The sequence below is a fragment of the Melospiza melodia genome, chromosome 1 (genome assembly GCF_035770615.1).
Source record: "Melospiza melodia melodia isolate bMelMel2 chromosome 1, bMelMel2.pri, whole genome shotgun sequence".
Classification (NCBI taxonomy): Eukaryota; Metazoa; Chordata; class Aves; order Passeriformes; family Passerellidae; genus Melospiza; species Melospiza melodia.
Genome location: NC_086194.1, coordinates 32,722,131 through 32,749,768, shown reverse-complemented (window position 1 = coordinate 32,749,768; position 27,638 = coordinate 32,722,131). Strand labels below are relative to the sequence as shown.

Here is a 27,638-nt window from a genome sequence, read left to right as displayed (position 1 = left end):
TGGTTTAACTACACTTAACAAATACCCCTCATTGCAGAACTATCTGCTGCCTTGTATCAAAGAGCAGGTGAACTTGGAGGCAATCATTCATTAAAAACAGAGGTTAGACACAGCAAGAAAACATGACCTGAAATAGAGGGAGAAGTGGGTTTTGGTTTGTTTGGATTGTTTTAAACAAACACACTTCCTCCTGAACAACACAGCTACACAAACTGAGCACAAAGACCAGGCTCACTTTAGCCTTACAAACAGAAGATGCTGTGCAGGGCAGAGATGCAGACAGGGCTTGCAGAAATTTGTGGGCTATGAGGAGAAAAAGGTCATTATCCTCAAGATCTCCTGTTTCTGCTTTCTGATACATGGCAGAGCAAACTTCCCCAAGAGGAAGAGATCCTACTCCAGTGGTAACACTCCTGTCCTGTAGTACAGAAAAGCATGTTGTCTTACACAGACAAATTGGTTACCACCTTGAAGTTCTTTAACTGGTTATCAGACCATGCATCAGTCATGCTAAGAACACTGAGCAGTGACTTCTGAAAGTGCTGAACAGTCCATTCCCACTTCAAAGAGTTGAAAGTTTTCACTGCCATAGTGTATTGTCTCAGTGCCCCTTTTCAGAAAGCAGGTGAGAGGAAAGCTAAGAGAGGAGTCAACTGCACAAGAAGGATGAGCTGAATCCTCTCACATGAAAACAAGTAATTGAAGCACTTCAGTTTGGGGCTTTTTTATTATTATTAAAACCAGGTTTGCCTTGGCTGGAAAACTGATTTACTGTTCTGATAACTCAAAGCACATTTATTTGTCACTGTTGCTCTTGGCTTTTATGTTCTCAGTAACACCAGTTTGTTTTCTGTCCCCCCTTCAGACCATGACTTGCTTTATTGTGACCAGAAGCAAATGGCTCAACACAAGAAGAGTCATCTCAACTGTAGTATTTCACAGTTTTTCCTTGCAGCACTCCATTCTGTTTTGCACTGCCACTACAGGGTGTCTTCCAAAGATATTAGAAAAACAATTACTCTAGGGGCTGAGCAAGAGTTCCAGCTTAAGCAGCTGTCTTCGCCCCGCTCCTCTCACTGCAAACTCCACTAAGCCAATGGCTCTCCTGGGAAGCTCTGATAGGATTCCTTTGACATTTCATGGTTGGACTCTAATCTTGAGAGTTTTTTGCAATCTTAATGATTCTATGATGCTGCTCACTTTAGCTTGCTCAGAACTCTACCTGGGCACACCCAATAAAACCACAGTTTTGTACTGATCAACTGTACTGACTACTCAGCTCTCAAGACTCTGTGACTCAGGCACTCTCGTCCTCTTTCCATGCAGTAGCTGCTTTAAGTTCTTGTCTCAAGATGATCACTGCTGTTGGGAGTCAGTCCAAAGATAAAGTCCTTTGGCAGGGACTGTGGAATCATCTGTGCTAACTGGTCATCATAGGGACCAAGAGTCCACAGCTTCTCCAGTTCATAAACCTCTCGTGTCTCTGGCAGCATGAAATGAACCACTATGTTACCTGCACAGAACAGAAATTCACAATGAATTAGTGACAACAGTAAAGCACTACACCTTCAGCTGAGCAGAGTTCAAGCCCTCCACCCCCGTTCTGGCCAGATACAACACGACAGCTGATAAAAGTCCTTTCCTAAGCTGCTGCTTCCACTTTCTCAGTGTTAGGAATTTGTCAGTCTTTCAAAAAACTCCAAGACTACAGTAACAATATATGAGACACAATTCTTTAAAATAAGACACTATCACAAGACTCCAAACCAAAGAAATTATGGCTTCTATGGGACAGACGAAATACAAAAGGAATTTCAGTGAAAGAGTCCCCTAAGGTGATAGATGGATTTTAAGCTTTCTTGTATTGTCAGCATTCTGCTAAAGCCAAAGTAATTCTTCCTAGGAGTGTTGCTCACACTTTTCAGGTGGTTTTTACAATGAAATAGGTTCAGACTTTGATGTACTAAGTTTTTCTGGTTTCATTAATTCTGTGCCAACAGCAGAGAATATTAATTCCAGTGTTCGTCTAATGCACTTTTCTGTAGTTATTCCCTTGAATTCCAATTAATTTTCAGTTATTACCCTCAATAATTATTATCATAAGGTAGCCAAGGCTTAACATCAGTGGCTGCAGTGCTCCTCACTCATCTGTAGGTGAAGCTTTCATCTTTTAGGTCAAAACACCAAGCCAGGGAGTGAGATTCTAAAAGTAGCAGTGAAGGAGAACTGCTTTTTGAATGTAGTCTTTTGTATTTGTGTAGAGTTCCACACTTGTAGAATAAAGAATTAAACTCAGTGTCTTAGGACTGAGGTTTTACCCCATGTGATGGTATGATCTGGACAGTGAAAAAGTGTGTTCAATAGTTCACTAGTAAGGCAGTGTACAGTGAGCTCCCATTTACCCAAACATGGATTACAGAAACCTCAGGAAACTGACTGAAGTAGCTTGTTCCCCACTATTGTTACCTTCAATTTATTAGGACCTGTTTTAGCCACTGAAGAGTAGTTACTGGTTTTTTTCTCAATGGCAAAGATATTTAATGGAAAATCACTTATTATCTCAGTGAGTTCAAGCAACAATTGGAATTCCCAAACAGCAGAGAACTGTGAACTTTCCACAGCAACTAGGGTCCATGGTGAGATGCTTCTGTCAACAAAGAGCTCATGCAGAACTTTTGTTTTTCTCAGATTCACAAATATTTACCAAAATCAATGCACAGCCAGTCATCTGTCTCTTTTCCTTCAATCTGAATATGAGGACCACCTTCTTCTTTGAGATGCTTGTACTGAGAAAAAAAAAAAAAGAATGGCAGAAAATTAAGTATTTCACATTTATTTAAAAAGCACTCAAACTTAACAGAGAAGCTTGACTTTGCTGAGTTGTTTCAAAGCTTAAATTGGTTAGATTGCTTCATGCTGGTCCTGGGGTCTGCACAAAAGAAAAAGGCTAATATACATTTCTACTAATGGAAAATATATACAGATTTCTCAAATCTGAAATCCTAATGCTCTGGATTCCCATGCCATTGTCCAAGAATTTTGCAGGTATCTTTTATCAAGATGAATACTAAATACAACTGTCTTTCCATTACTGGATCAGGGGAGGGGGCAGCTCAAAGCAGGGCTGCACAAGGTCAGCCAGGGAAAGTGGGCAGCTCCCTGTGGTGCCTTTTGTAGTGTCAGCTTGAGAGGCTCAGCTCTCCCCAGGCAGTACATGAAGAGCCCAAACACCCACCAGGGCTGGAGGAGTTTGACAGCTCAAGGCTGAAGTATGGCCACTTTCAGATCTGGCCATAACCTACTTGCTCCTCTACTAGGAGTATTGACAGAAATGGCTCCAGAAGTCCATTCTGCCATGGAAGACAGAACACAAACCAACTGTACCAGCATGGCAAATGAGTCTCGCTTCACTGGGAATGCAATTACCACAAAATGCAGCTGTTAGCTGCTGGGTAATGATGCTAGTTTGCAAACCAGCATAGAAAACTTTCAAAATGTTAACTCAGAACCATTTCTACCTTCCTGTCTTTAAGATGGCTTGTGAGGTATCTTCAAAAGACTCCAACAGTCTGCTCAAAATGCTAAAAAGCCCAGTGTGAATTGCCATCAGCTATCATCAGGCTGCAAAAGCTGATCCCTGCTACAAGTCTGCAAGCCTTATCTTTAGAGCTGTGTAAGGTGGAGTTACAATACAGCCAAGTGTTAGCTTCCTCCTCTGACAGCAAACCAGATGGGGATGTGGGCCTTTGCCACTCACAAGCTTCTGGAAGCAGAACAGGAAGATCTCATGCTACACCTGAGCACCTCTTAGCTTTACTGTGAGTAAATCACAAGGGTGTAGGAATGGCAGTAAAGCTTGCCAACTGCCTGGCAGCACTCTGGAGCACTTGCTGTGCTTTACCTCTTAAGCTTCAGCTACTTTTTACCTAGAAAATTTCCAGTGTGAGACAAACTCAGCCAGCCCCAAGCACTTGACCAGGCTCCCCAGTTTCTCAGGATGCCCAGGAGGACACCATGGAGCCTCCCAAGAGGCTCTGCCCTTGCAAAATTGCTGCTTTTACAGCCACCAGAGGGTGCAGCCATGAAGCCCAGCCAAGTTTTTGCAGGGCAGGTGGTACTCACTGATCCCTCCTGGTCTGGGGGAAATGAAAAACTGTTAAGACTACAAGTTATACAAGCAATAGAGTACATACTAAACACTCTGATTTCGCATACTCAAATCACATTAATGCAACTTCCAGCCTAAGGCAACATTTTGGTTTGCAAAGATGAGCCAGTTCCTGCAGAGAACACAAGAAACTTCCCATACCTGCTCTGAAAGGCCCTGAAAAGCTAAACCATCTCTCCCACTCTCCTTTCCCCCCTGAGTCTCACAGCTGAAACCAGCGGGATGGGAAGGAAGAGAGCAAAGAGTGAAAGGAAAACCAGGGTCAGGAAGGGAAATAAAGTGGGTGGTGAGAAGGCAAACTCCAGGCTGAGTACAGACAGCTGACTGATGGGGCTGGTCATATTCCTCATGCTGTGCTTTCTAACAGCTGCATGGCTCTTCCCAGGAAAGAAAGTTTCTCCCTCCTGAGTTTCACCCTCATCTCTAAGCTCAGCCGGTAATTTTATTCTGACCTCCATTCTTGTACTGAAAAGCTCTCCTTCTTCCAAAGGCAAGCAGCAGAGGATTTCTGAGCAAGGATGGCTGCTGCTGCCTCTCCTCTCCTGCAGTACATGCACAGCAGGGGGACCATTAACCACCAGTTTGCTTAAAGCTCATGAGCGGATCCTGAGCCTCTTAAGAGGCCAACTTTTTTTCCAGCCTTACAATGTATCTGAGAAAGTGGAAATTTTAAGGATTGAGGCTTGAGAACAGCTCTTTTGAATGACTGGGAATAGGACTGGTGCTTGCTGGACAAAAATAAAGGCAGACACAGGCCATCGTCACCATCTCACATCATTCATGTTCTAGTCACCCAACTGTGTCCTCAGCGTTCCACATACAGAGAGGTCTGTTCCTAAAACCTAACACCTGCATTTTGTGTAGTACTGCTAAAGGAAAAAACCCAGTTACTTCCTACATGTATTCAGGACTAAATTACATAATGCCATCAGTTTTATCTTACCTGGTACACCCCTACACATACAATCCTGGGGTAATTCCCATCACAACACTTAAACCATTCCCCAAACTCAGAGAGAGCAGCAAGAACTATGGTCTTACCATTTTCAGCATGTAATTTGCCATTGCATGAAGATGCCGTGTTGAAAATCCGCTCACAATTATAAAATAATCACAGTATTTTAGTTCTGGAGATAGCTGGATGACACAGATGTCTTTAGCATTTTCCTGCCTCAGCAGTGCTACAGCCAAGTCAATGTTGAACTTGGGAAGAACAGTATCTGGAGCACATAGAAAAATAGTAGAGTGGGAAATTTTAATTGCAAAAATAAATCACTTAGAGCCATAAAATAACAATACCTGAATTACAGCCTAAGCCTGTCACTCACTGAGTTTGGTTTGATACTGACAATGCAACATGAACTGCAGATTTTTTAAAATCACTTTTACAGCCACCAAAGTGGAGAAGTAAGCACTTTTCCAGTAAACAACACCATCACTAATTGTAACAGTTACCCAAATGAAACTGTGGTTTTTGCTAACTTACTTATTTCTTGTTATTGCTATTTAAAAGCCAATAATATCATTCACTTGTCAATGTAGATTAATTAAACCTAAGGACTCCAAGAGACATTATTAAAACAACAGACAAAATGGAAAATATTTCAGAATGATGCTTTTCAACAATCTGTGATAATACATTGTGATTAAACTGTTCTAGAATCTCAAGTAGAAGAAACCAATATTTTAAAAATGGAGTTGACATGATGCAGAGTTAAGACATGTTTTTATCTGCAGGCAGAGTAAGGCCACTTTTTTTTCTTTTTACCTAGCCTGACCAGAGCATTATGATATTGTAGAGGAAGCTTTAGTCCTTCAACAGTTTAAGGAAGCCAGCTTACAGAACAGTAAATCAGTGAAACTATGTTCTGTTCACACCATGAAAAAAGTTTATTTCTAATTTGTCCTAATTAGGTAGATGCAACTTGTATGCACACTTTAGGCATAATTTGAATCTGTCAGCAGTGCTAGTCTGCCACTATAAAACGAACATTAGTGCAGACTGAGCACCAGCACAAAGCCAAGCTTTCTATTTCCCAATATAACGAAAAAGCCAAAGAAAGGAACAATAGCTACAATTATATGCATGAATGGGGATAAGAAATTGGATCAGATCTCTGTAAATTTAAGGCTTTCAGCTCAGGGTACTCTTTCAACTTTCTGCTGTGGTCACACATCTTGAAAAGCAGCAGTGGCCACAGATCCTCCGGACACAGTGGTGCTACAGAAAGCAAATATTTGCCTGGTGGCCACCTGAGAAGCCTCCAGAGCCTGTCTGGAGAACGCTGGGTGAGCATCACCAGGCACTGCCCGTCTCGGTCAGATCCAGGCGAGAGGAGCTGCGCGGAACAGCCGCAGCGCAGCCCCGGGCACACCCGGCCTGTCCCTGTGCCCGTGCCGAGGCTGTTACCGAAGGGCACGGCACGGCACGGCACGGCACGGCACGGCACGGCACGGCACGGCACGGCACGGCACGGCACGGCGTGCGGCCGGCAGGGATCCCTCACACACACCCGGACCGGCACCGGCCTCCCTGCACACGGCCGGCTCCTCGCTTCCCAGCAGCGCTGCGGAGGCCGTGCCGGCCCGGTGCCGTGACCCCGAGCCCGCGGTCCCGGCCGGTCCCACGGCACTGGGCACGGCGAGGATGCCCCGCAGCTGCAGGCGCGATTCCACGTGTGCCCCTTCCTCAAGAGGCGGCACACTCCGCTCAAGGTCCCGCTAGGCACCTCCGCAGCGCGGCCCCGGGCTGGGCCCTACCTGCCGGCTGGCGCTGCTCCGCCGCCCCCAGCGCCCCGGGCCCGGCTCCGCCTCCCGCCGCCGCCGCCGCGCAGCCCCGACCCGGCGGGGCCCGGGATGGCGGCGGCTCCGCCCGCGGGGCGCCCCCGGCCGCGGCCCCGAGCGGCCGCAGGAGCCGCCGCGCTCCTGCCAGCGCCCGCCACATGCCGCCCGCGCCCCGCCCTTTCCCTCCCGGCATAGCGCCTCGCCATTGGCCGGCGGCGGGGCCGCCCTCTCTCCTGATTGGTGCAGCCGGCTGCCGGTCGGGCCGCGGCGCGCGCGCGGCGCTGGCTCCTGAGCGGCCCCGCTGGGCCCGCGGTTCCTCCGCCCGGAGCGGCCGCTGGCTCCGGGGGCGGGCGGTGGGGTGGGCCCACGCAGGGTCACAGAGCCATAGACGGGCTTGGGTCGGAAAGGAGGTTAAAGATCGTCCCGTTCCGACCTGCCTGCCGTGGGCAAGGACACCCTTGAGCACTTCCCAGGGATGAGGCATTCACAACTTCTCTGAGCAACCTATTTCAGTGCCTCACCACCCTCACAGTAAAGAAATTTTTCCTAATACCTAAACGTACTATCGTTCAATTTAAAGCCGCTTCCCCTTGTTCTGTTGCTCCTCAGCCTTGTGGTGTCCCTTGTCCTCCCAGGCAGGTGCAGCTGCCCTGTCGGGTTTCCAGCTGCAGCTGGCCTGTGGGACTGTGGAGCCAGAGCGCAGATGCAGGTTAACCTGGGGGTACGTCCTGAGGGGGCTGATTGGTACCGTGCCTTGGGAACGTGGGCCAGAGGGCAGCAGAAGAGTCAGTTTTAAAGATGGTTTGACATGCCTGGATTTGAGAGGAAAGATCGTTCCTGCTCTGTAAACACCACTGTGTCATACTGGGTTGTTGGGCAGCTGGAAAGGGCAGGTACAGTACATGGGCGCTTCCATACACACCTAAACCATATATCCCAGCTCAAGCCTTTTGCCCCCTTTTATAGGCTACAGTTTTGCCTAAAAAACTGCACCTTGTTTGAAACTAACATGGTTTTCCTGTGGAATGTGTTTTCTGTTTGTGTAATTCCTGCATGGTGTTAATGGGCACAGGCTGGTAGTCTTGCTATGGAGAAAGTTGTCAAGGGCTGAGAAATTATGGCCTTTAAGCATTTGTATTTAATGTGGGCGAAACATATCCCTCCACCTCCCTCCCCTAGAAATCCAGGAGTTTAAAGGGACACTAAAATAAGAGAATTACCATTCAGAATGTTTTTCCCACTCTAACGAAGTATGATGGTCAAATATTAAGGTTTAAAAGACATAGTCATGGATGGTGCCAGACTCCTTCTGGTGGGGCCCAGCAACAGGGCAAGGAGCAGTGGCCATAAACTAAAACCAAGAAGTTTCACCTAAACATGAGGAAGAACTTCTTTACATTGAGGATGGCAGAGCTTTGGAACACGATGTGCAAGGAGGTCATGGAATCTCCCTCTCTGGAGACATTCCAAACCCTCCCGGACACGCTCCTGTGTCATTTGCTGTAGGTCTCCCTCCCTGGCCTAGATGATCTCCAGAGGTCCCTTCCAACCCAACAAATCTGGGATTATGGAATTCTGTGTGAATTGTAAGGACCTGTAGTGATAAAAGCTTTATCATTAAAGAAAATTTGACTATGCTGCATGAAGCTGGAAGTGATTGTTTGTACTAATAAGCCACAGTGTCTGGATGACTCTTGCAAAGTTTTGTTTCATTCCTCTACAATTCCTTCAGAGACTGGTGTTTTAAAGCCTTGATTTCAGCTTAATAATACTTTTGGTAAGAAAAAAGTGCCACATCTGATGAGCCTTAATTGTGTGCTATAAAAAATATTCAAGAAAAAAAGAGGGGAGGAACAAAATAAGTGTTTTGAAATTGCAACTCAATTTTTAAAGTCATTCTTAACAAACTTGCTACCCAGTTGATGTTTCTGTTTCTTTTGAAGACACGATTGAAAGGATGTTCTTTCTATGAAGACAATGTACATTTATCTTTGATGTCATTCTTGATGTTATTTCTCCAAAGGGAATGCCTGAAACCTGTCTTGTAACATTTGCTGACATTCACAAATCTGTTGTTTGTCAGCTGTTCTTGCCTTTGAAGGACATGAAGCTCATTTGTATCCTGATCTGTTCTGAAATTGTGTCATCTGGGTGTTAAGAAAGTCTCCTTGCTTCTCAGGTTTGTGGGGCCATTTCTCTGAGTACACTTGAAGGGAGACTGCAAAATCTGCTTGATAACCCTGGTAGAGCCAGGTGTGGGCTGAGGATAAGGCACATCCCATGTTTTATGGAGTTAGACACTATTGATCAATAATTGGGCAACTCATCAAGTTGCTTATCTTGCAGTTTCTTGTTCTGAGACAAAGCAGTGAACTCTTTTAAAATCATTACATGGTTTATTTGTCAGTGCAGCAGTTAAATTCCATTGTATAAAAGTAAAGATGTATGAAATAGAAGTTACAGCTGAAAAGGCAAAATGGTAATATAAAAATGTAGTATTCTGACATGGCACTTAAAGGGACACAGTGCAAGATATTCCTAATACTTTAAGTATAAAAAAGTTCTTAACAAATGCCTGAAAGGAGTTTTCTATGCAAAAGCTTAAGATGTCTTAAGATGTCATCTAAGATGCAGCATTTTGCAGAAACAAGATGTTTTCTGCATGTAGCCCAGGTGGTAGCCTGCATCTTCACTGATCCTGAGCTGTGACAGATTTTATGTTTTCATGCTTCATTACAAGTCATCTTAAACTTTCCACTAAACCCCTGTCCTGCCTCAAGCTAGAGCAACAAATACAAATTACAGTCCTGCCTGACTGATAACAGAGCACACACATAAAGGGTAATTTTTGTAGAAAATGTGTTTCCTGTTTAAGTCAGAAAATAACTTGAGATGGTAGTTCTTAGACAATAGGATGTTACATATGAGGAAGATGGAACAATAGCAAATACACTGCTTTTAATAATACAGCTGAAATAGCCACAAAAATTTAAAATAATGAGAGAACCTAGAAACAAAAGAAGAAAAGGGACTGTTGAATTTTAGAGCTAAAGAATTAATCTCACAGGTATGTTGGAGTCTGCATTTTTAAAAAAATATCCTTAAGTCATTGAAAGGTGTCTGTGCACACTGGGAAGGGGGAGTGAAGACTAGATTCAGATTACAAATGACAAGCATTTTGAAGATCTGCTAAAACACTGGGGAAATTTATAATTATGTTTTGTTTATAATTATAATTATGTATTGCCACAGGAACAGAAAACAGCATATATCAGAGATATTTCAAGACATGTTAAATAAGCTAATTATATTGAAATACATATCTTCAAAGAATTCAGTGTTTAGAAATGGATTATGTAAGGTCATTTGCCCAGCCTCCATTTTGGCCATAACCTTTGCTAACAACAAAGGAGTTTTTTGAAACATGAGCTATAAAGAATTTTTGGTCTGTTTGCTCATCTCCATGAACCTTTTTAGCAACCTCCTCCCTTTCTGCAATTAAGATGCCCTCCTTTTCTCATCATGCAAGGAGCCAGCCTTCAGCAGTTTGTGAAATGCCATGATGCTGAGTGATGAGCACGTGTGGCTGTGAGGCCAGATCACTTGTGGAAGGCCTCAGAATGAGTTCTTTTAACAGAACTGCAGCTAGAGTGAACAAGTGAAGGCACACTGATTTTGCATAAATTTACATTTTCTAAGGTGCATCATGTCAAAGCAGAAACTGGAGCAGAGTGTTTTAGTTATCTTGGGGTTTTCGTTTATTTGATTGAGTGGTCAGAGGGATGGAGGAGCAAGCAGAAATTAATGTCTCTTTACAGCAGGAAAGACAGAAAGGAAAAGAGAAGAGGAAAAGACAGTTGAATGCTGCCCCTTCCTGCTAGATCCCTTCTTCTGCTGACCCTTCATTGGACATAGATTGTTGTATTGCAATGTTATGTCACGTGGATTATTATTTTACAATAGATCATATCTGCCCCATTGGGAGCAGTGGTGCCAGTCCAGTGTCTCAAGACCAGTGGAAGCAAAGGAGGCAAAGGCAGCATCAGCAGCTGCAACTCAGAATTTTACATGGAACTCAAAGTTTGAACAGGGAGAGCCAAGCCAATGGGCCTCATCTTGTTGCCTGGGTGTCTGTGGTCTTGTTTATAGTGAGACTCATGCACGGCTGGCCATGTCCAGTGGGAAGCTAAGTGTGTCCAGCCCTGCTTTCTGGCCCTGAGGCCAGCTGGCATTGAATGAGCTGCACCCATGGTATTGAACCCTGAGACACAGGGTGGCTGCTGCCAAGCTCACAGTGGGGGCAGTGCCTCTGGTGGTTCCCAGAATGTGGGCTTGGCTTGGTGGGGAGCTGGCTGGCCTGGGGCCAGTCTGTGCCAGGACCTCCTGAGCAGTGCAACAGTGGCAGCAGCTCAGTGCCAGTGCCTGGGAATGCCTGGCAATAGGCCATGGACATAACACGTGCCTGCCCCCCATGTCTCTCTTTACAGCAAAGACATGAATCCTGCTAAGGCTCTAAGCAGCAATAAAAGCTAAGTGTTTACAAGTTCGTTGGTTTGTGGGGGGTTTTGTCTTTTTTTTTTTTTTTTATTAACTTCTTCTCTACCTTCCCCCACCCCCCTTCCAGATTTTGGATGTGATTAATTTTGCACGTTGTTAACCTAGAAATAAGAAAAGCCAGATAAGGGGGTGGGGGGTATTAGTAATTCAGAAGATTGTATCCTACATCACAAGCAAGAACAGCAAGTGCTTAAAACTACCTCGTTTTTCTACAAAAGACTGCTTTAATGTTGCTAATTGCACCAAGCCCCAAAAGTTAGCATCCTGTCTACATGTGCTTTCACCTTACTCCCTCGGGTTTTTTTTATAACAAGAAGAAAGCCTCATTAAAGTATAGTTCAGATACAAGTGCTGTACTTAATCTAATAGTCAGTGTTACACTAAAGGTTTAAACAATGCCAGGTTTACTCTTCAGCAGAGGATTTCTCTCAGTGCTATTAGGGAAGAAAACGGCTTTGAAAGTGCTGAAGTAAGCAGTAAATCCCTCCTGCTTCTGTGTTTGCTCTGCACTCCTCTCAATGGGCTTGTACTGCTTGTATCTCCTGCAAGGAATGTGAACAGTCAGTTGCTGGAAGACTTCTAAAGGAGGGTGCACATTTAGCATGTGACCAGCGCATAGAAGCACTGATCATGTGCTCATCATGCATTCCCTCTCCTCCTCCCCTGTTCAAACACATCCAGTGTCTGGCAGCCATGGGTCAGTAGTGGTGACAGGGGCCTGGATAGGCAGTAGGAGAACTGCTGCTCCATGGGAGTGTGTGTTTCTCACCACTCACTGGGAAGGGTGAGCCCACACTTGACTCAGGAGTCTTCGGGCAGTCTCAAAAGAGAAACTTCCAAAGTCTCATGAGAATAATAATAATGCAGCAGTGTGTGCTTCTGTCAACTACTAGCCTGCATGCTCAGCACCTTTTGCCCAAAGAATTTATTAATCAATTATTTAATGAAGAATTTGTTTGGTTTCACTGCATATATAAACCACATCATGCAGTTTGAGTTTGCTTTCTGCTTAGATGAAGTTCCCAGGCCTGCTAGTATTACTGTTTGTGCTAATGGGCACAGAATGTGCCCATTTTTTTTCTGAAAGTCCTTAACATCTGCATAATTTCCAATGGTTTTGTGGCCTAAACCAGTAATCTCATTTTCTTAAATATTTGCCAGAATATTTGTAAGCTCCAATAGTAACTAAACAAAAATGTAGCTAAAGCAAATTTAAATTGTTCAGTTTGTTAATTTAAATAATATTTTGACAGTTCTTGGAACTGTTTTTAATCATAGAAACTAGCAACTTACTTGTAAAGGACAAATGCCCCAATGGTAGCAAACACTGCCAACAAGCCAAGGAAGATAAAGACACCTGCTGTTGTTCCAGATGATGCTCCTACAGTTCAGAAAGTAGATTGATTACAAGTTAGCCTCTGTTTTACAGTGAGATAGACTTTCCAAAGAAAATGCCATTTTTACTTATTGCTGTATGAATTGAAGCACAGTTAGTAATTCTAAAATGCTAAACACTGGAGGTCAGTGGCTGGCAGGAGGTGGTGCTTTCACATCCTAATCCACGTAATTCTTGATTCCACCAGAGTGTGAGTTGTGCTTTGCCAGTTTTCTCATATGAGCTCTGCTCCTCAGACACATGGCTACCCTTCCAGCATGGACAGGAATGAAAGGCCCTGCTGGCACCACACAAGGTGAAGCTAATTTGATCCTTGCCATTTGTTATGCTGGAGAAATTTTTACACTGACTATAGGATAACTGACAAAATTAGATAGGCTCATCCAGAAGGCAACTTAAAGCAGCAATCTCTCTTAGATCCTAGTTCTGCTTTGAATATAGCAGAAGCCCAAAAGTTCAAGTCAGCTTTGCCCAGACAGACCAGGCTTACTGGGCTATAGTCTCTGTGCATACAGTTGAGAAAAACCTTTCTGCATGCTTAGTTTCACCTTTAGGAACCAGAATGCATTTAGAGGTCAGGCATTGTGCCTGATTCATAATGAACTGATTTCAGTACAGATAAACTTACACCTAGATTAAATCAAACCATCAAAAATGCTATGGAAAAAGACTGCAAAGGCTCAGTTGTTTGGGTGATAGTAATTAGAGAGTTCAGAAGAGTCACTGGGACACTGTAATAGGAAGTCAGGAGGGCAATGAAGTGGGAGCAGAGAGGCAGCACTGTCTTTTAGACTTCTGACTGAGGCTGAGTTTAATAGCTGGTTCTGTCAAGACTGCTTTGATAGCTATGAGATAGACACAGTGATATTTGTCCAACCAAAGGTAAAGCTCCTTTTTGGAAATAGTTTGGAAACGGTTTGGAAAACTGGGCAGACTCTGTAGTCACTGGATATAACACAGATCATTCCAGAACATAATTCATCTTATCCTCATGTAGAAATAGAAACCATGTCGAGGCCCATGGGCAGTAAAGAAGTCCCAGGGCAGCCAACTGTGCTGCAGACTTTGATTTCTTGAGCTGAATTCCCCTCTATTTCTGCTATCTCTCCATGTGTGGAATGGATTGGCTGGCATGTTCCCCACCTGCTTTTCTGCCCAACATTTTTCTGTGGAAAATTACATTATGGCTTAAGAACTGTTCATATTCTGTGATACTGAATAGCTTGTGTAATTACTGTACTCATTGGATTGTAAACAGAAGTCAAACCAAGGTCTAACAGCTAAAATTCCCCCAGGGAAATAATCATCATTTTATCTTTGCATGGACTCTTAGACAAGCTGGTGCAGTCTCAGCTGAGGCTTCCAGGCATAACAAGAACCTCGCTATGGACTCCTGTGTTCTCTCCCCTGCAGGGAAATGACCACAGGAAGAAGCTTTTCACCAACAACCCACATCTGCTCTTTGTGGACTCACCTCCATTTACAGAGATCAGGGCACTGGCAAGGGCTTGGCTTGTGTCATCACCCAGGGTGATGTTTATGCAGTAGGTCCCAGGTTCCTCAAAAGCTCTCCTGATGGTGAGTAAGCACTCATCTGTGACGTCGATGGGGTCACACACCATGCTCTTGGACACCTGGCACGTGGGGTCAGAAACCACCGTGCAGACATCTGTGGGGAGACTGGCATGGGGAGAGAGAGCTCATTGCATTGTGGAGTCCTGCCAGCCCACTTAGCCCAGTTCACAGACACATTGCCCTGGTGCACCAGTTTTATGCTGGTGCCTGTTGAAATCAGTGGCACTGTAGTGATTTAAGTGTATTTTATTAATACTATATGTACTTTTTGCATACCTATACATTTATATATGTACATGTGGATTTTATATAGAATGCTTGTATACAATCTGTATAATTATCTGCTTGTTTTGCTTATCATTTAACCTTTTATGGTTTTGATGCAGGATTACCTGCATCAAATCAACTTTTAAAGTCCCTGACCTTTCATACGCTTAATACACATCTTTAAGAAAGGAATGCAAATTCTTTTAAGTAGTATTTATCATGTGCTGGAAAAGAAGATACTCCCTTAAGAGAGGTTAATTGTATTCCAGTTGTATTACCATGGTGTTTCTTGTACTTCTTGGTCCTCTCAACTCTAACCTTCTAAGACCTAGGAATATTAGTCCAATGTTTGTGCATCCAAGAAGTTTCTTGGACTCACCCATTTACTCCAAGTGTCAAAAACTCATGGCCAAATAGAAAGGATTTCCTTACAATTTCAGTAAACTGCTTCCTGCTTTACTGTAAGTGCTGAAATCTTGTCTTGGCCAGGAGACTATAAATTGTGTTTTCCCCCACAATCAGTTCCTTATTTTTACTGAGACTGAATGTTTGCTCTGAATCCTAAGTCCCTGGCAGTAGCCTCTGTTGGCATAGTTTTAAAATGAGACTTGCATTATCTTTAGTTCCCATCAAGAAATAGAAACACTGCAGTTCCCAAATTTTGTTCATATGCATCTAAGTGCATATAGCATTCCAGCACCTAATTAGTTTTAAACTGGGAAGACTGACAGCTTCATTCACACACTTACCTCCCTTGGCAGGTAACAACAAAGTCAACCAGTGAGTTTTCAGCTTGACTTTCTGTCATCTGGATGCTTGTCATCTGAATAATATTTACCTCGAGGATTCCCTCTGGGAGAGGAAACACATATCAACTGTAGGACACATGACAAGCCTTGAAGTCTGTGTGTACTGAACCTCGAGTGTTTGGCTGATGCTCAGTTCAGGTCTTGTTTTTCATAACCTCCTCCCTCCCTCAGCACTCCTCTTGAAGGCTTTGAAAGCTGAGAAATTTTCCAGTGCTTTCCCTGTGAGGCTGCTTCTTTCTGGTCTGCCTTTTTTCCCCCTCATTATTGTTATTTACTTCCTTATTTTGCTAAATCACTTCCCACTACATGAGATTTCTCTGCATTCAAAGGCCAGTTCAACCTTAGGTAAACCTCCTCCCCAGCCCATGGGCTCCTGCTGTGGCATGTTCAGAAGCTGGTGACAGAGAAAGGAGTGACACAATGCACGTCCCCACCAGCACGTGGGGTCAGCCATCAGCAGGGATCCAGACCAAGGTCCAGCCTCACGTGTCTGAAAGCAAGGGGTCACAACCTCTGCAACTAGCCCCTGGCAGAGTGCAGGCAGAAACCAAAGTCAGCCAGTCAGATGTCTGCACATTAATCCCTAAAACTCTCAGCTATGTCCATGAGAAGGATCTTTTTGTGGATCTTATGTAATTGATAAAGACGTGTCTAAATAAACATTATTTCTACCATGTATTGTTGCTCATTGTTAACATCATTCCTCTGTGGAGGTGTTGACACACATCCTTACCTACAACAGCAATACTGCTTCCATAGTATCCATTTCTGTAAATGTGGCAGCCTCCATCAGGATTGTCCTGCACTGACTCCACAGTGGGAGAAGAGTCAGAATCGGAAGATGCTCCTGTTGGAGCTGTTCGAGGCAGAAGAGATAGAGATGCAACAACTTTAGAACAAGCCCTGCTTTGGGGTATTCTGAGCACAGCCACATGTTCCAGCTGTTCCTGCATTCCACAGGCTGTCAGTCGCCTTGGTTTGCAGCTGTGCAGTCATGTGTGCATCTGTGTAATAGCTCATGGCTGTAACCCCTAAAGAAAGCACATGTGCCCAGCTTTAGAACCCCAGAGTGGCCTGGGGAGCCTCACTCACTCCAAAAGCCACCTGGCTAGTCACCCATCTCTGTGAAATAAAAGGGAGACTACAAGGTGTAATACAATTAAATACTTCTTTAAAATCCCCAAATCAATTATATAAGAAATCCAAAGGCCAATAAAACATTTAAAATGCTTTTTTAAAAGCTGGTATTTTCCCACTGCTCTACATTACAGCTAGTGGAAAAATGAAGAGGGGAAATGGTGAAAATTATATCTTTCCTTTCATTTTTCATTCTCACTCCATATTTTGGTAAGAGCACATATTAAAAATATGAAATTTGAAAAATATAGCCACATTTACAGCTTCACAGTAGTAGTATTATGGCTGAAACTGCAGGCCTTCTTAAAACCCTCTGAGAGGATAAACCAATGCTGAACATAATAAAAGTTATTCTGAAATATGTTAGTCAATAAATTTAAAGTGGAAAAGCTGTTCTGGGTTAATACCATGTGGAAATCCCATATTTTTGAATATGACTAGGTTTTTCTAGTTCAATCCAATCTTATTTAGTTTTGGACGGAAGTTAATGCAATCCAGAAAGGAGATTGCTATAAGAGTGTTCTTAAATTCCCTTTTCTCACTTGAAATTTACATCTTACCGCAGAAGATGACCCTGAGTAGACAAGGCTAGAATCTCCTGACCAAGTGTGGCAGAGATAATGCAAACTTACATTTATGTTCACCTGAAGACCTTTGTATGCTGTAAGTGTGGTGGTGGAACTGGATGCATAAGGAGGTAAATGTGTAAGTGATCCCTACCACAGAATCCTAGAGGAGTTAATGCTTATTGATTCTGTCTCTAAGCCAATTTTATAGAGGGCTTCCAGAGGCTTGCAGCTCTTTCACGATGACAGTAAAACTACTAAAGATATTAACTTAAAACATCAGAATATAGAGTTTTAGCATAGCTCCTACTGCCAGTGCTGTTTAATAAGTGCTTACCTGCTGAGGTGGGTGGTGGTGCAGTGGGTGTTACTGGCCTGCAAGGTACAGGTATAATGGCTTGGACAGTTAAATTCAGAGTGAAGTTTCCTTGCAGAGTGTAGGTGTGAGATGTACTAGAACCACTGGCTACAAACAAGCCACTTCCATCTCCAAAGTTCCACTTGTAGGAGATGGCAGAATTATTCAGATAGTAGCTGGGATCGTGGATCTTCACATCAAATGTAATTGGTGAGTCTTTGATGAAAATGGAGTCTGAGATGTTGCGGTCGTGTTTTTGGAACATACTCACAATTACTGGAATTTTGTCTGGAGGGGGGAAAAAAGAGGTAAATAAATACAGCAGAGATACCTGGCTGCAAACAATAAACAGTTCCAAAGCCCCTGAACAGCAGCAGCCAGAGTGTGAGATGCAAACATGGTATCTTTAACACAGGTGTGTACTTTAATTTGATTTATGACCTGAGGAGTGAATGTCAGTAGGAAAGAGCCAGAAAAATATGGGAACAAATGAGGAATCACAGACATCTGTGGAAGAATGCATTATCTCTCGTAAATCGTTTTCCAATACAAAGTGGAGGAGTCACTGCTGAATTGGACAATAAGGTTACTTAAGCTACTCAAGGCAATTTACCAGAGATTCCACTTTCATGCTAAAAACCTTTATCAGGCCAATGTTCTTCTTTTCATGCCAGACAATGCTTGTGCTGAATTATTTTAACAGCTAAGCAACAAACACCCCCAGCATGTCAGCACAGCCAGTTCCAGCACGCTCACCTGTCACAGAGTAGGTGGTTTTTGCTCTTGCAACCGGAACAAATCCTGAGTGGCCTCTCCTGTAAATGGACACTGCCATCCCGTGTTCACCAAGGGTGATATTTGCTGTGTTCACTGAAAACTTTGCTGAAGATCGTCCCGTTGTTTGGTAATACTGACCTGAAACAGAACATGAACTCAGAACGTGAAAATGAACATTAAAATGGAGTCTGAACATCTCAGACTCCACTTTCCCCCTCAGCCTCACCACAAGTTGGTTTATGAGAGGTAAAGTCTCTGAGAATCTTAGATTGTCAAAATCAAAATTAATAGTTTAGAAATGTCTTCCAATAATCTGACAGGTGATTTTGAAGGACTGGATACTTTTACAGTGTGTTTACTCACATAAATTCTGGTTTTTTAAAGTTGTCAAAAAGATGTCCCCAGTTTCACTAATCCAAGAAAAAATTGCCAAGACATCTACTTCTTTCCAAAGCAGTTACAATACATTAAGTCATTAAGATTATGTAGTGGATGGTGTGAGGCATTTTCAGTGATCTTGTGTTTGCTTTCAGCGTAGCCAGAAGATAAAATACCTCTTGCTTCATATTCTAGAACCATTTTTATATATTTGATTTTTTGTCTTTTTAACAGCTGACTGAGGTAGGCAAATAGTAATCACCTCTGCATAAAATTTGGATGATGATTATTATTATTATTATTATTATTATTATTATTATTATTATTATTATTATTATTATTATTATTATTATCACTACTACTACTACTACTACTGATACTGACAATAATAGTGATTTAGCCAGGAGAACTGAAGGCACTAAGATTTAGTATGTAGCCAATGGCAGGAATAGCCCAACCATTACATACTCAGGATCAGGAAACGTTGAAAATCAGCATCTGTGACCAGAGCAGCAGAACAGTCAGTGGCAGTTCTTGCCTCCCTAGAGACAAGAAGTGCTGCACTGTTAAACTGGTGATACACAGCACTGTGTTCTCTCTTAAATCTGAAAGTCTTAAATGGCAGTGAGCTGTCAATAAATCGTCTGACTGACCTGCTCAGACTCTCTATTTTCCTAGAAAAAGATCTTGAGTAATCCTGAAAGGAAATTCATTTTCTTCAGTGGTAGTATTGTGAATGCAGGTTTAAAGAGAATCTTCTGGTAATCCATGATTCCTAAACCAAACAAGTGATGGCCTCTCTGGAAAAGTGGGGAATTAATTCAGTGTTTCCACTCAAGAGTGTGGAATCATTTTAGAAGCGCTTTTAGTAAAACATGCTTGACGAATGAGTTGTGTACAAAGGGAATAAAAGGTTTGCAACATCACCCCAGCCAAGGCATGTGTTGCAGCACTAACCAAAAGTGTGAAACACATAGACAAAGTTCCTTCTTCTCCAGCCCGGGTGATGAGGGAAAGGACGCCCATCTGGGAATACATGGTGGCTGTGGTTGCTTGTGCAGTTTTCCCAGCCACAGCTGTCAGTCCATTCAGTCCAGTTGTAGACATAGACTTGCTGATCCATGGAAGCTGGAGGATCTAAGGATAGAAGGAGGACATGTTCTGGTCAACTGGGAGGTGTGCAGAGAGTCAGAAAACAGGAGGCAAGCGCTGCAGGTTATAGCAATGGCTGCATTTAAACAGCAGGGGAAGTGGGGTATTTTTAGACTGACGGTAATTCATTTTCCTGAAGTTGTGCTTTGTTTGGTTTTTAATGTAAACACAAAATGGTTCTGTCTTGGTGCTATTTTGTTAAGAAGCTTTTTTTTAAACTTTACTGTCTCAGGGGCCAGACACAATTTAGAAGTGCTTGCCCAAAAATTTGCTGTTGATTACACAGGATGCTACTGTTCCACTGAGGATAACAGAGCTACCTAAATACTTGGCAGGCAGAATCTAAAATTGTAAGTACAAAGAGTGGCTGTGAAAGCACTCTAAGGTTTTATTTATTTATTGTTTGTTTTGTCAGAAAAGTTTTCTATGGCACCTTTAAATAACTTAGAAATTAATTTCTGTCATTTTCTGAATAGTAAATGGGAAGTTTCCTCCCCCAAACAGCACAGCAGATATTAAGTAGAATATGGATATAAGCTGCTAACAAAATAATAGATAGTTAACTGCAACCTAGGCTGACAAAAAACTTGCTGGTATGAAATGAAAATTACTTTGATCAGTAAAAAAATTTGTTGAACATTTATGCATTCAGAGGATGAAAGGTACAACAGCATGTGTTGTTCTAGATCCAGCAGCTTAAAACACTGGAATTATGATAGGCTTTTTTCTCCATGTAGTAGTAAATAAGATGAAAAAGGGTGATTTTCTGAGGAAAATATTGCTTGATTTTCAGATATTTATTTGTTCATTTTTTAATTCCTAAAATGTGGAAGTGTGAAATTTGCTTTTTTGTGCAGATATGGTAAGTGAATTCTACAATTCATAATTGAAAAAACAAACCCTCCAATTTTGTAATTTGACAGCTTTATAAACTTGAAAGAAAACAGTGTAACTGTGCAACGATGAAAACAGTGCAACATAGTGCCTGAGCTGAAAAGCCGTGACAGTTTTGTTGGGAAGTCAGATTATGCTTTGTGACTGCTTTGGGAAGGCAAGTTTATAGCTATGGTCAGTCTCAAATTACCTGGTCCGTGTATCTGGAGTGGGGCAGAGCACTAAAAATACCACAGTGATCTTCTTAGGAAAAAACTGGTGTGGCACAGGCTGGGCGTGCACAGGTAAGTGTTATCAGTTATCAGTTATCAGTGATATCAGCACAGCCGCTGTTCCCTGGGTGTGCCTGCGGTGCTGTCAGAGCTCAGTGACACACAGCAGCACAGGCAGGTGTGAGCCTGGTGCAGGGACATTGCCATTACCTACCCCGGGTACAGTTTCTCCTGTATACAATGTTGCCATCATTATCTTCTGTCTGGCACTTGGGAAACTGGAGAGTCACCGTGAAGCTCACGTTGGATCCTACCAGTGCTGGGCTGTCACTGTCCAGTTTGGCTGTCACCCTTCCGCCTGAAAAAAGAAAATTGGTCTTTGCTGCAGTGAAAGATGCATTGCAGCAGAAGCTGCCATCAACTTGCACCATTTACAGTGGAAAGGCTTTCTTGGTTACTCTGTTTCTAAGGGCTTTCGTGCTCCTAAGTCACTTGTGCTCTTACCAAAACCCCAACTTCAAACAATCAGAGGGACTCAGCATATCCCCCCAGATCACTCACTGGTCTGCCATTAATGTTCTTCCTAAAATTAAGAAGATAATTTTCTACCTGTGGGGGGGTCAGTGTATCTCAAAGGAGAAAATTTGCGTTTCTCCCCAGGGACAGTCATTGACCCTCAGCTCAGACATGGTGTTTGCTGAAGCTGTCAGTCTGAAGCCCACGTGCCCTGCTGAGGTAGCGGTTGAAGCTGCCTGTCCTCCAGAGCATGTTTCTTGCAACAGATTGTGCTGGAGCCCTGACCATCAGTACTTCTAGGTAAGTATTAATGTCTGTCTGAGATTAGTCATAATGGGAAAGCATTTTGTGAAATAACTCACTGTTCTGCTTCCTCAGACAGCCCACTGGGGATGGTACCAAACCCAATCCTCTCTAACTCACCATTCTGTGCAGCAGTGGATATTGCCCCTATGAAAATGCTCTATAGCACCTGCACTCTGCACTGTGGTGGACTTTGTGGCCGCTGCAGTTTTTCAAGTGTCTTTGAAATGTGTATGTGCTATCACCTTTCCAGCAGTCCTTCCATCTGGGATCTCCTTCTTCCCAGAAAGGATAAAGTTTTTCATTCCATTTATTTTGATCACTAGACCAGCCTTGTAGCTTCTTGTAGGATGTCACAGGAGAAGTGCTTCCATGGTTCAACACATCTTGAAACCCTAGAGAGAAAATCAAACATCAGTGTTAATGTAATGCAATTTTCCCTACTACTCTATAAAAACATTACTCTTGTGCTGAACTTTAATCATGCACCAGTAGAAAACTTTCCACCAGTAGAAAATGATGGAATTTTATCATTGCAGCTATAAACACTTATCAACTATAATCAACACAAAGACAATTCCACCATTGTCAGACTGACATATTTTTCTACTTGCAGACTTGCAAACTTCCCAGACAAAGAATAAATATGTTTACAATGTTTTGACCGTGTCAGAGCAATGGTTTGCAAGAGTTTACATAACCCTGCAACAGTCAGGCTCCCTGCACAGAGGTTGCTTGATTTCTGACTGCTTTGCCTGGTAATAAATCTACAAGTAAAAGGTTAATGGGATAAATTCATTCTGAGTTCTGCTCTAGTGGAAGTTGTGCCAGGAATTAGTTTTGACCCAGTGCAGCTCCTTTGGTGAGTTGGCTGGTGGTTTGGGTGGGAGGGGTGGAACCAATTATAACAGAAGCTGGTATTTCCAGAAAAGGAAATTTAGAGCTGAATAGTAAATTCAATGTGTTTATAATAGAACAACAATAACGTATTAGCTTCATGCCTTTTATTTAGAAATGGCTCCGATATTAAATAACTTCAATAACCTCTTTCTTCTCATATTACTACAAATGATGGGCTCAAACTTTTCCCAGGCTTCTAGGATCCCTCTTTCTGTCACAAAGGATACATAGTGAAAAGCAACATAAATATCCAAGTAACCTGTAGGAACACGTTGGCCACTGTAGGATGCCATAAAAATATGTTTATAAGAGGGCTCATGGGCATAGTTCCATGGAAGCCTGGAGGCTTTAAAGGGCTCTGCCATGTTAATCAGGTAAGGTAACTGCTGGGTGTGCCATTCTGTCACAATATTAAGGGAGTTAGGATTTCTGCTTTCCATGGTTTATTGTAAAGGTACAGCTGATGCAGATTTATACTTAGATTTATACCCAAGTGCAACAAAGTTCTGGATGACTTCAAGGAAAATGCAGAGGCCTGTAAGAAGGGCAAGAATTGCCCTGTATGCCGTAAGCAAACTGGTTGTATTGGAATTTTTCCAAGCTTTGGAAAAGACACAGAGCAGGTGTAGCCAGTCCAAGCATGGTCTATACAGGTGGGTGGCTCCTAATTTTACTGCAAGAGACAATCAGAGAAACAGCTCAGAAGAAGAGTGGAGCTGCTTTCTCTTGGTGTTTTATTGCCCAGTGAGATTTCTGCTGGGCAGGAAGAACATCCCTTGGCCAGCCCCATCCCCACTCTGAGCTGATGCCAGTAGCTCTCTCCCCACTCTTGAGGACTGAAGGGTTTGAGGAAAATAACAGATTTTGCACTCAGAGACACAATCTCCCACAGTCTTTTGCCCTCCAGGAACTCCCTGCAGTCTCACTTAAATCACTTGAATCAAGTCTTTCCTGCAGATTTAATATTTTTTGATGTGAGCAAGCATAACGTTATGACTGGTATTGACTTAATGACCTGTATCACATGCTGTATTGTTTTGAGTCTTGGACAGAAGGAGAGTTTGGTAATGTTGTTGTTCAGAAACTTTGCTCAGGAAAAAAACAAATTAGCAACTATAAAAGTACTTCACAAAGGCTTAGCAAGTTCAATTACACTTTGGGTATCATTAAATTAATGTATCATTCAAAAGTAAATGGCTACATAATTTTTGTAATTTATTTTTCCTATTCTCCTTGATTTTCTGTAAAAATTATTTTATGAATAAAAATGTTTTGATTTTGTCAGATCAAAACTTTTCAATCATTGTTTTTTCCCAAATGTTCAATTTATCAAAAACAGCTGGAGCACTTTTAATTTTATAAATGCTTTTAATTTTGTGTTTTCATTAACAATCCTTGAATTCAGAATTCATTTTCTAGTCCAGTAATAGCTGTTGTTACTGCTTCTAAATCACAAGCTGCTTAGGTATTTCTTTGCCTCTCTGATGTGCTTTGTTTATTTCAGTCAAATATAAAATGTTTCACAAGCTTCAGGACAAGACAAAGATGGTTTTTCAGATGAGGAAAGACTTCTGCACTGGTTTCTCTGACACATGGAACTGAAGATTTTCAGTTGGTGAATTTAAAGGAACAAAAAGCTTTACTGTATTTCTTTTTTAACAATGAAAACCACTCAAGGACAGATGTTGGTCGTAACCAAAATTAGAGCAATTCAGTTTGAAATAGACAGAGTAATGTTATGCTCCAAGGAACAGATTCCTGTAATAGTTTTGGTGAGGTGATCATAGGGGAAGAGATCTTATACTTTGATTGACTTTCTTCTTTCTCATTCTGGCTTTCATTTTGATGAAAAACATAGCAGAGACAAGTTCAGTATTTCCTGTGAAAGTGTATTAGCCATGAGAGAGAGAATGAGAGCCAATGTTAGGACAGCAGAAATAGAAAGATGACCCAGCTAAAGAGGATAAAAGTGTATTAGAAGTAAAAAGGTTGATGGAATGGCACCAGACTGTAACATAAACTTTCTAAAGTTAGGTATAAAAACATAATAAAGCAGGACAAAAAAGAATTTGAGCAGTAACTTGAAAAAAAACATAAAAACTACAAATTAACATTTTTTCACCAAATAGATAATAAGTTGGAAAGCTTGCCAGGAGGTATGGGGCCAAAAGATGATGTTGATGCAAAAAAAGCATTCAGGGAAGGTAAAGGAGTAGCACAAAAGTCGAATAGGTCAGCTGGTTTATATTTTCATTCACAAAGGAAGAACATAGGGAGTTTCTGTGATAGAATTTTTTTTTTTTACAATGACAGAGAATATCTCTCAAAATGAAGTGTTGGCACATAAAACCCAATTATGGAACAAATCAACAAAATGACAAAGTTGTCTAGATAGGATGGCCCAAGTATGGAAGTTATTCAAGAGTGAAATAAATGAGCTATTAACCATAGCATGTAACATCTTGCTTAACACTGCTTCAGTGACTGAGAAACAAAAATTGGCAAATGTGATGACAGTTTTTAAAAACACTTCCAGGGAAGATTTAGAGGATTAAAAAAACCCTTTGGGGCTCAAGTTGGAGAAGCTGGTAGGAACAGCAGTGAAGAACAGAGCAAGTAGGTACAGTGCATTAATATGATTTGCCATAAAAGGAGTGCATTGCTCACAAACATATTCTGAGTTTTGCAAGGGAGACAGAGAGCATGGGAACAAGGCTGACCTGCTTGTTACAGTCTGCCTGAGTTCCAGACAGCACTTGATGAGGTCCCTTGCTAAAGGAACATAAAGCAATTAGTTACCGTGGGTAAGAATGAAGGATTGATTTCACATGAGTAAATGATTGGTTAGGATATTAAAAAAAAAAAAAAAGTTATGAATAAGTGCCCAGTTTTCTCCATTGAAAAAATAATTTAAATGTTCATAATCTGGAAAACAGGTAACAGCAAAGTTCTTTAATCTGCTGAGGACTGTGCATTAAAGTAATAAAGGGGAGGACTGTATGAAATTAGATGACTCAAGAATGAAACTGTATGAAATTCAACAGCATTAAATGTAACCTTACATTGAGAATAAGGGGCTCTAAACTAGCTCTAAACTCAGAAATGGAATCTTTCAGCTTTGCAGTTTTGAATGCAGTACTCATTGGTAGTTGAAAACCTGGGAAAAGGCTAGATAGAGAACAAAGATGGGAACATCATTACAGCATTTTATAATGCCATGTCTTGAGTACTGTATGCTCTGTTCTCTGCAGCTCAATCACTATAAAAGAACTGAAAAAATACAGGGAGAGGTGGTGGGGATGCTACAAAGGGATAGAATTGTTTCCATATGAGGAACAGCTGTATAGACTGTGTCTTGAAGCCTGGGGAAGAGGTGACGGGGGAGAATATAAAAACAGAACCATGAACAGCATGGAGGAAAAAGCTGAAGGAACAAAAGTTAAGGGGAATCAAATGAAACCAGCAGGTTACAGGTTCTAAGCACATCAAAGGTACTTCTTCACATAAGGTACAATTAAGGTGTGAATTTTTTTGCTGGCAGGACGTAGTGTGTCCCAAAATTTTACACGTGTTGCAGCGAAAACCCAAAATGCATGAACAGATGGAAAAAGTCTAGTAAAAACTGTTAAATACAATGACTCTGCATTTGACAGAGGCAATTCTATAAATGCTGTAAATCATCAAAAGCTGGGAAAGTGCCCTGACCTGCACAGTTATACATCCAGTACTATTCTCCATTGGAGGCAGGTACAGGGCTAGGTGAATGCTCAGATGGATTCAGCTTTTAAGGTTTTCAATTTCCATACTGTACATTCTGGAATTTGAGCTTAAAATCCCATTTCTACATTCCCAGCCCTGAACTCAGTCATCCTAATAAGACTGGAGTCAAGCTGGGAGCCCGGAAAGAAGCAGCTCAGCCCACTCCCTGCCCACTGTGGCTTGCAGATCTAATTCCTTGGCTGGGCTCCTTGAGGTTTGGGACCCCCAGGTCCAAGTGTCCCCGTGGGGAGCACAGTTTCTGACCTGGCCCCTCGCAGGCGCGGCTGAGCCAAGCCAACTGTGCAAAGTCCATTCTGCATCTGCCGTTTTAGCCACGCTTGAACTGGGGAAGCATCGCTAAGAACTCGCTGCCAAGAGCCAAGCTTCAGCTGCAGCCGGCTCCGTGTACCTGCGGAGCACAGGGAGCGGATTAGCGAGCGGTTCTCAGCGCGCTCCTCCAGCTCCGGCAGCTCTGGCAGCCCGGGCCAGGCCGCCCTGCGGCGGGGCCGGCTGTCGCTGCCGGGCGGGCAGGGCTCCAGGCGCGGGGAGCAGCCGCTCCCGCCGGGCTGCCTGGGCACACGGAGCTCTCCGGGCAGGGATGAGGGCAGGGGGAGCACTCACGTGTGGCGGCAGCGTAGAGCAGCCCCTGGGCCGGCAGCAGCAGCAGCAGCAGCAGCAGCAGGGCGAGGGGCCGAGCGGCGCCCATGGTTCCAGAGCCGGGCCGGGTCCTGCCGGAGCTGCGCGCCGAGACCGCTCCGGTGCCGGCGGGAGGGAGAGTGAAGCTGCCCCGCCGCTCCGCTCTCCCATTAAATGAAGGGCCCCGGGACTCATCATGTGATGGAATTAAGCAGAGATGCATGATTTTGTCTTCGGCTTCTTTCGGCTCATGTGCTTATGACTCACTCCCTTTGCTTTCAGCGTTCCCTGGGATTACTGAGAGACCTGTTTGGAGCCACACCATTCACCTCACAGGCATTCTTATACTAGTTTTGCGCTGTGATCAATTTTTGTACTTAATTTGTTTTTAAATTAGGAATCCAAATTAACTCTTGCCCCAGCCTGATTTGCAAGTGTTGCTGCCACAGCTCGCTGCATTTGATGAACCCATCGCTCCTTAACCACATGGCTCA

General features: G+C 42.9%; 2 protein-coding genes across 2 annotated transcripts; both read right to left on the bottom strand.

The window, feature by feature from the left end:
- Positions 1-708: 708 nt before the first annotated feature.
- On the bottom strand, positions 709-7,112 carry MALSU1 (mitochondrial assembly of ribosomal large subunit 1). The gene is made up of 4 exons (XM_063153180.1): positions 6,929-7,112; positions 5,210-5,388; positions 2,705-2,786; positions 709-1,513 (listed from the first exon to the last, which is right to left on the bottom strand). Exons 1-4 carry the CDS (start codon positions 7,110-7,112, stop codon positions 1,335-1,337), a joined length of 624 nt encoding a protein of 207 aa, XP_063009250.1. The 3' UTR covers positions 709-1,334.
- Positions 7,113-9,328: 2,216 nt separating this feature from the next.
- GPNMB (glycoprotein nmb) lies at positions 9,329-27,408 on the bottom strand. Its single transcript, XM_063153161.1, has 11 exons — positions 27,130-27,408; positions 22,095-22,244; positions 21,245-21,388; positions 19,730-19,909; positions 18,374-18,532; positions 17,597-17,905; positions 16,290-16,412; positions 15,497-15,599; positions 14,380-14,585; positions 12,803-12,890; positions 9,329-12,051 (listed from the first exon to the last, which is right to left on the bottom strand). Exons 1-11 carry the CDS (start codon positions 27,365-27,367, stop codon positions 11,898-11,900), a joined length of 1,854 nt encoding a protein of 617 aa, XP_063009231.1. The 5' UTR covers positions 27,368-27,408; the 3' UTR covers positions 9,329-11,897.
- Positions 27,409-27,638: the final 230 nt, after the last annotated feature.

Excerpts from the sequence above, each read along its gene's own strand:
- GPNMB (XM_063153161.1), bottom strand. The coding sequence starts at position 27,367 with ATGCATCTCTGCTTAATTCCATCACATGATGAGTCCCGGGGCCCTTCA. Across the intron at positions 17,906-18,373 it reads AACCACCTACTCTGTGACAG|ACAAAATTCCAGTAATTGTG; the intron begins GTGAGCGTGCTG and ends TCCCCCCTCCAG. Across the intron at positions 14,586-15,496 it reads GTTGTTACCTGCCAAGGGAG|TCTCCCCACAGATGTCTGCA; the intron begins GTAAGTGTGTGA and ends TCCCCATGCCAG.
- MALSU1 (XM_063153180.1), bottom strand. The coding sequence starts at position 7,112 with ATGTGGCGGGCGCTGGCAGGAGCGCGGCGGCTCCTGCGGCCGCTCGGG. Across the intron at positions 5,389-6,928 it reads GGAGCAGCGCCAGCCGGCAG|ATACTGTTCTTCCCAAGTTC; the intron begins GTAGGGCCCAGC and ends TATGTGCTCCAG. Across the intron at positions 2,787-5,209 it reads CAAATTACATGCTGAAAATG|TACAAGCATCTCAAAGAAGA; the intron begins GTAAGACCATAG and ends TTTTTTTCTCAG.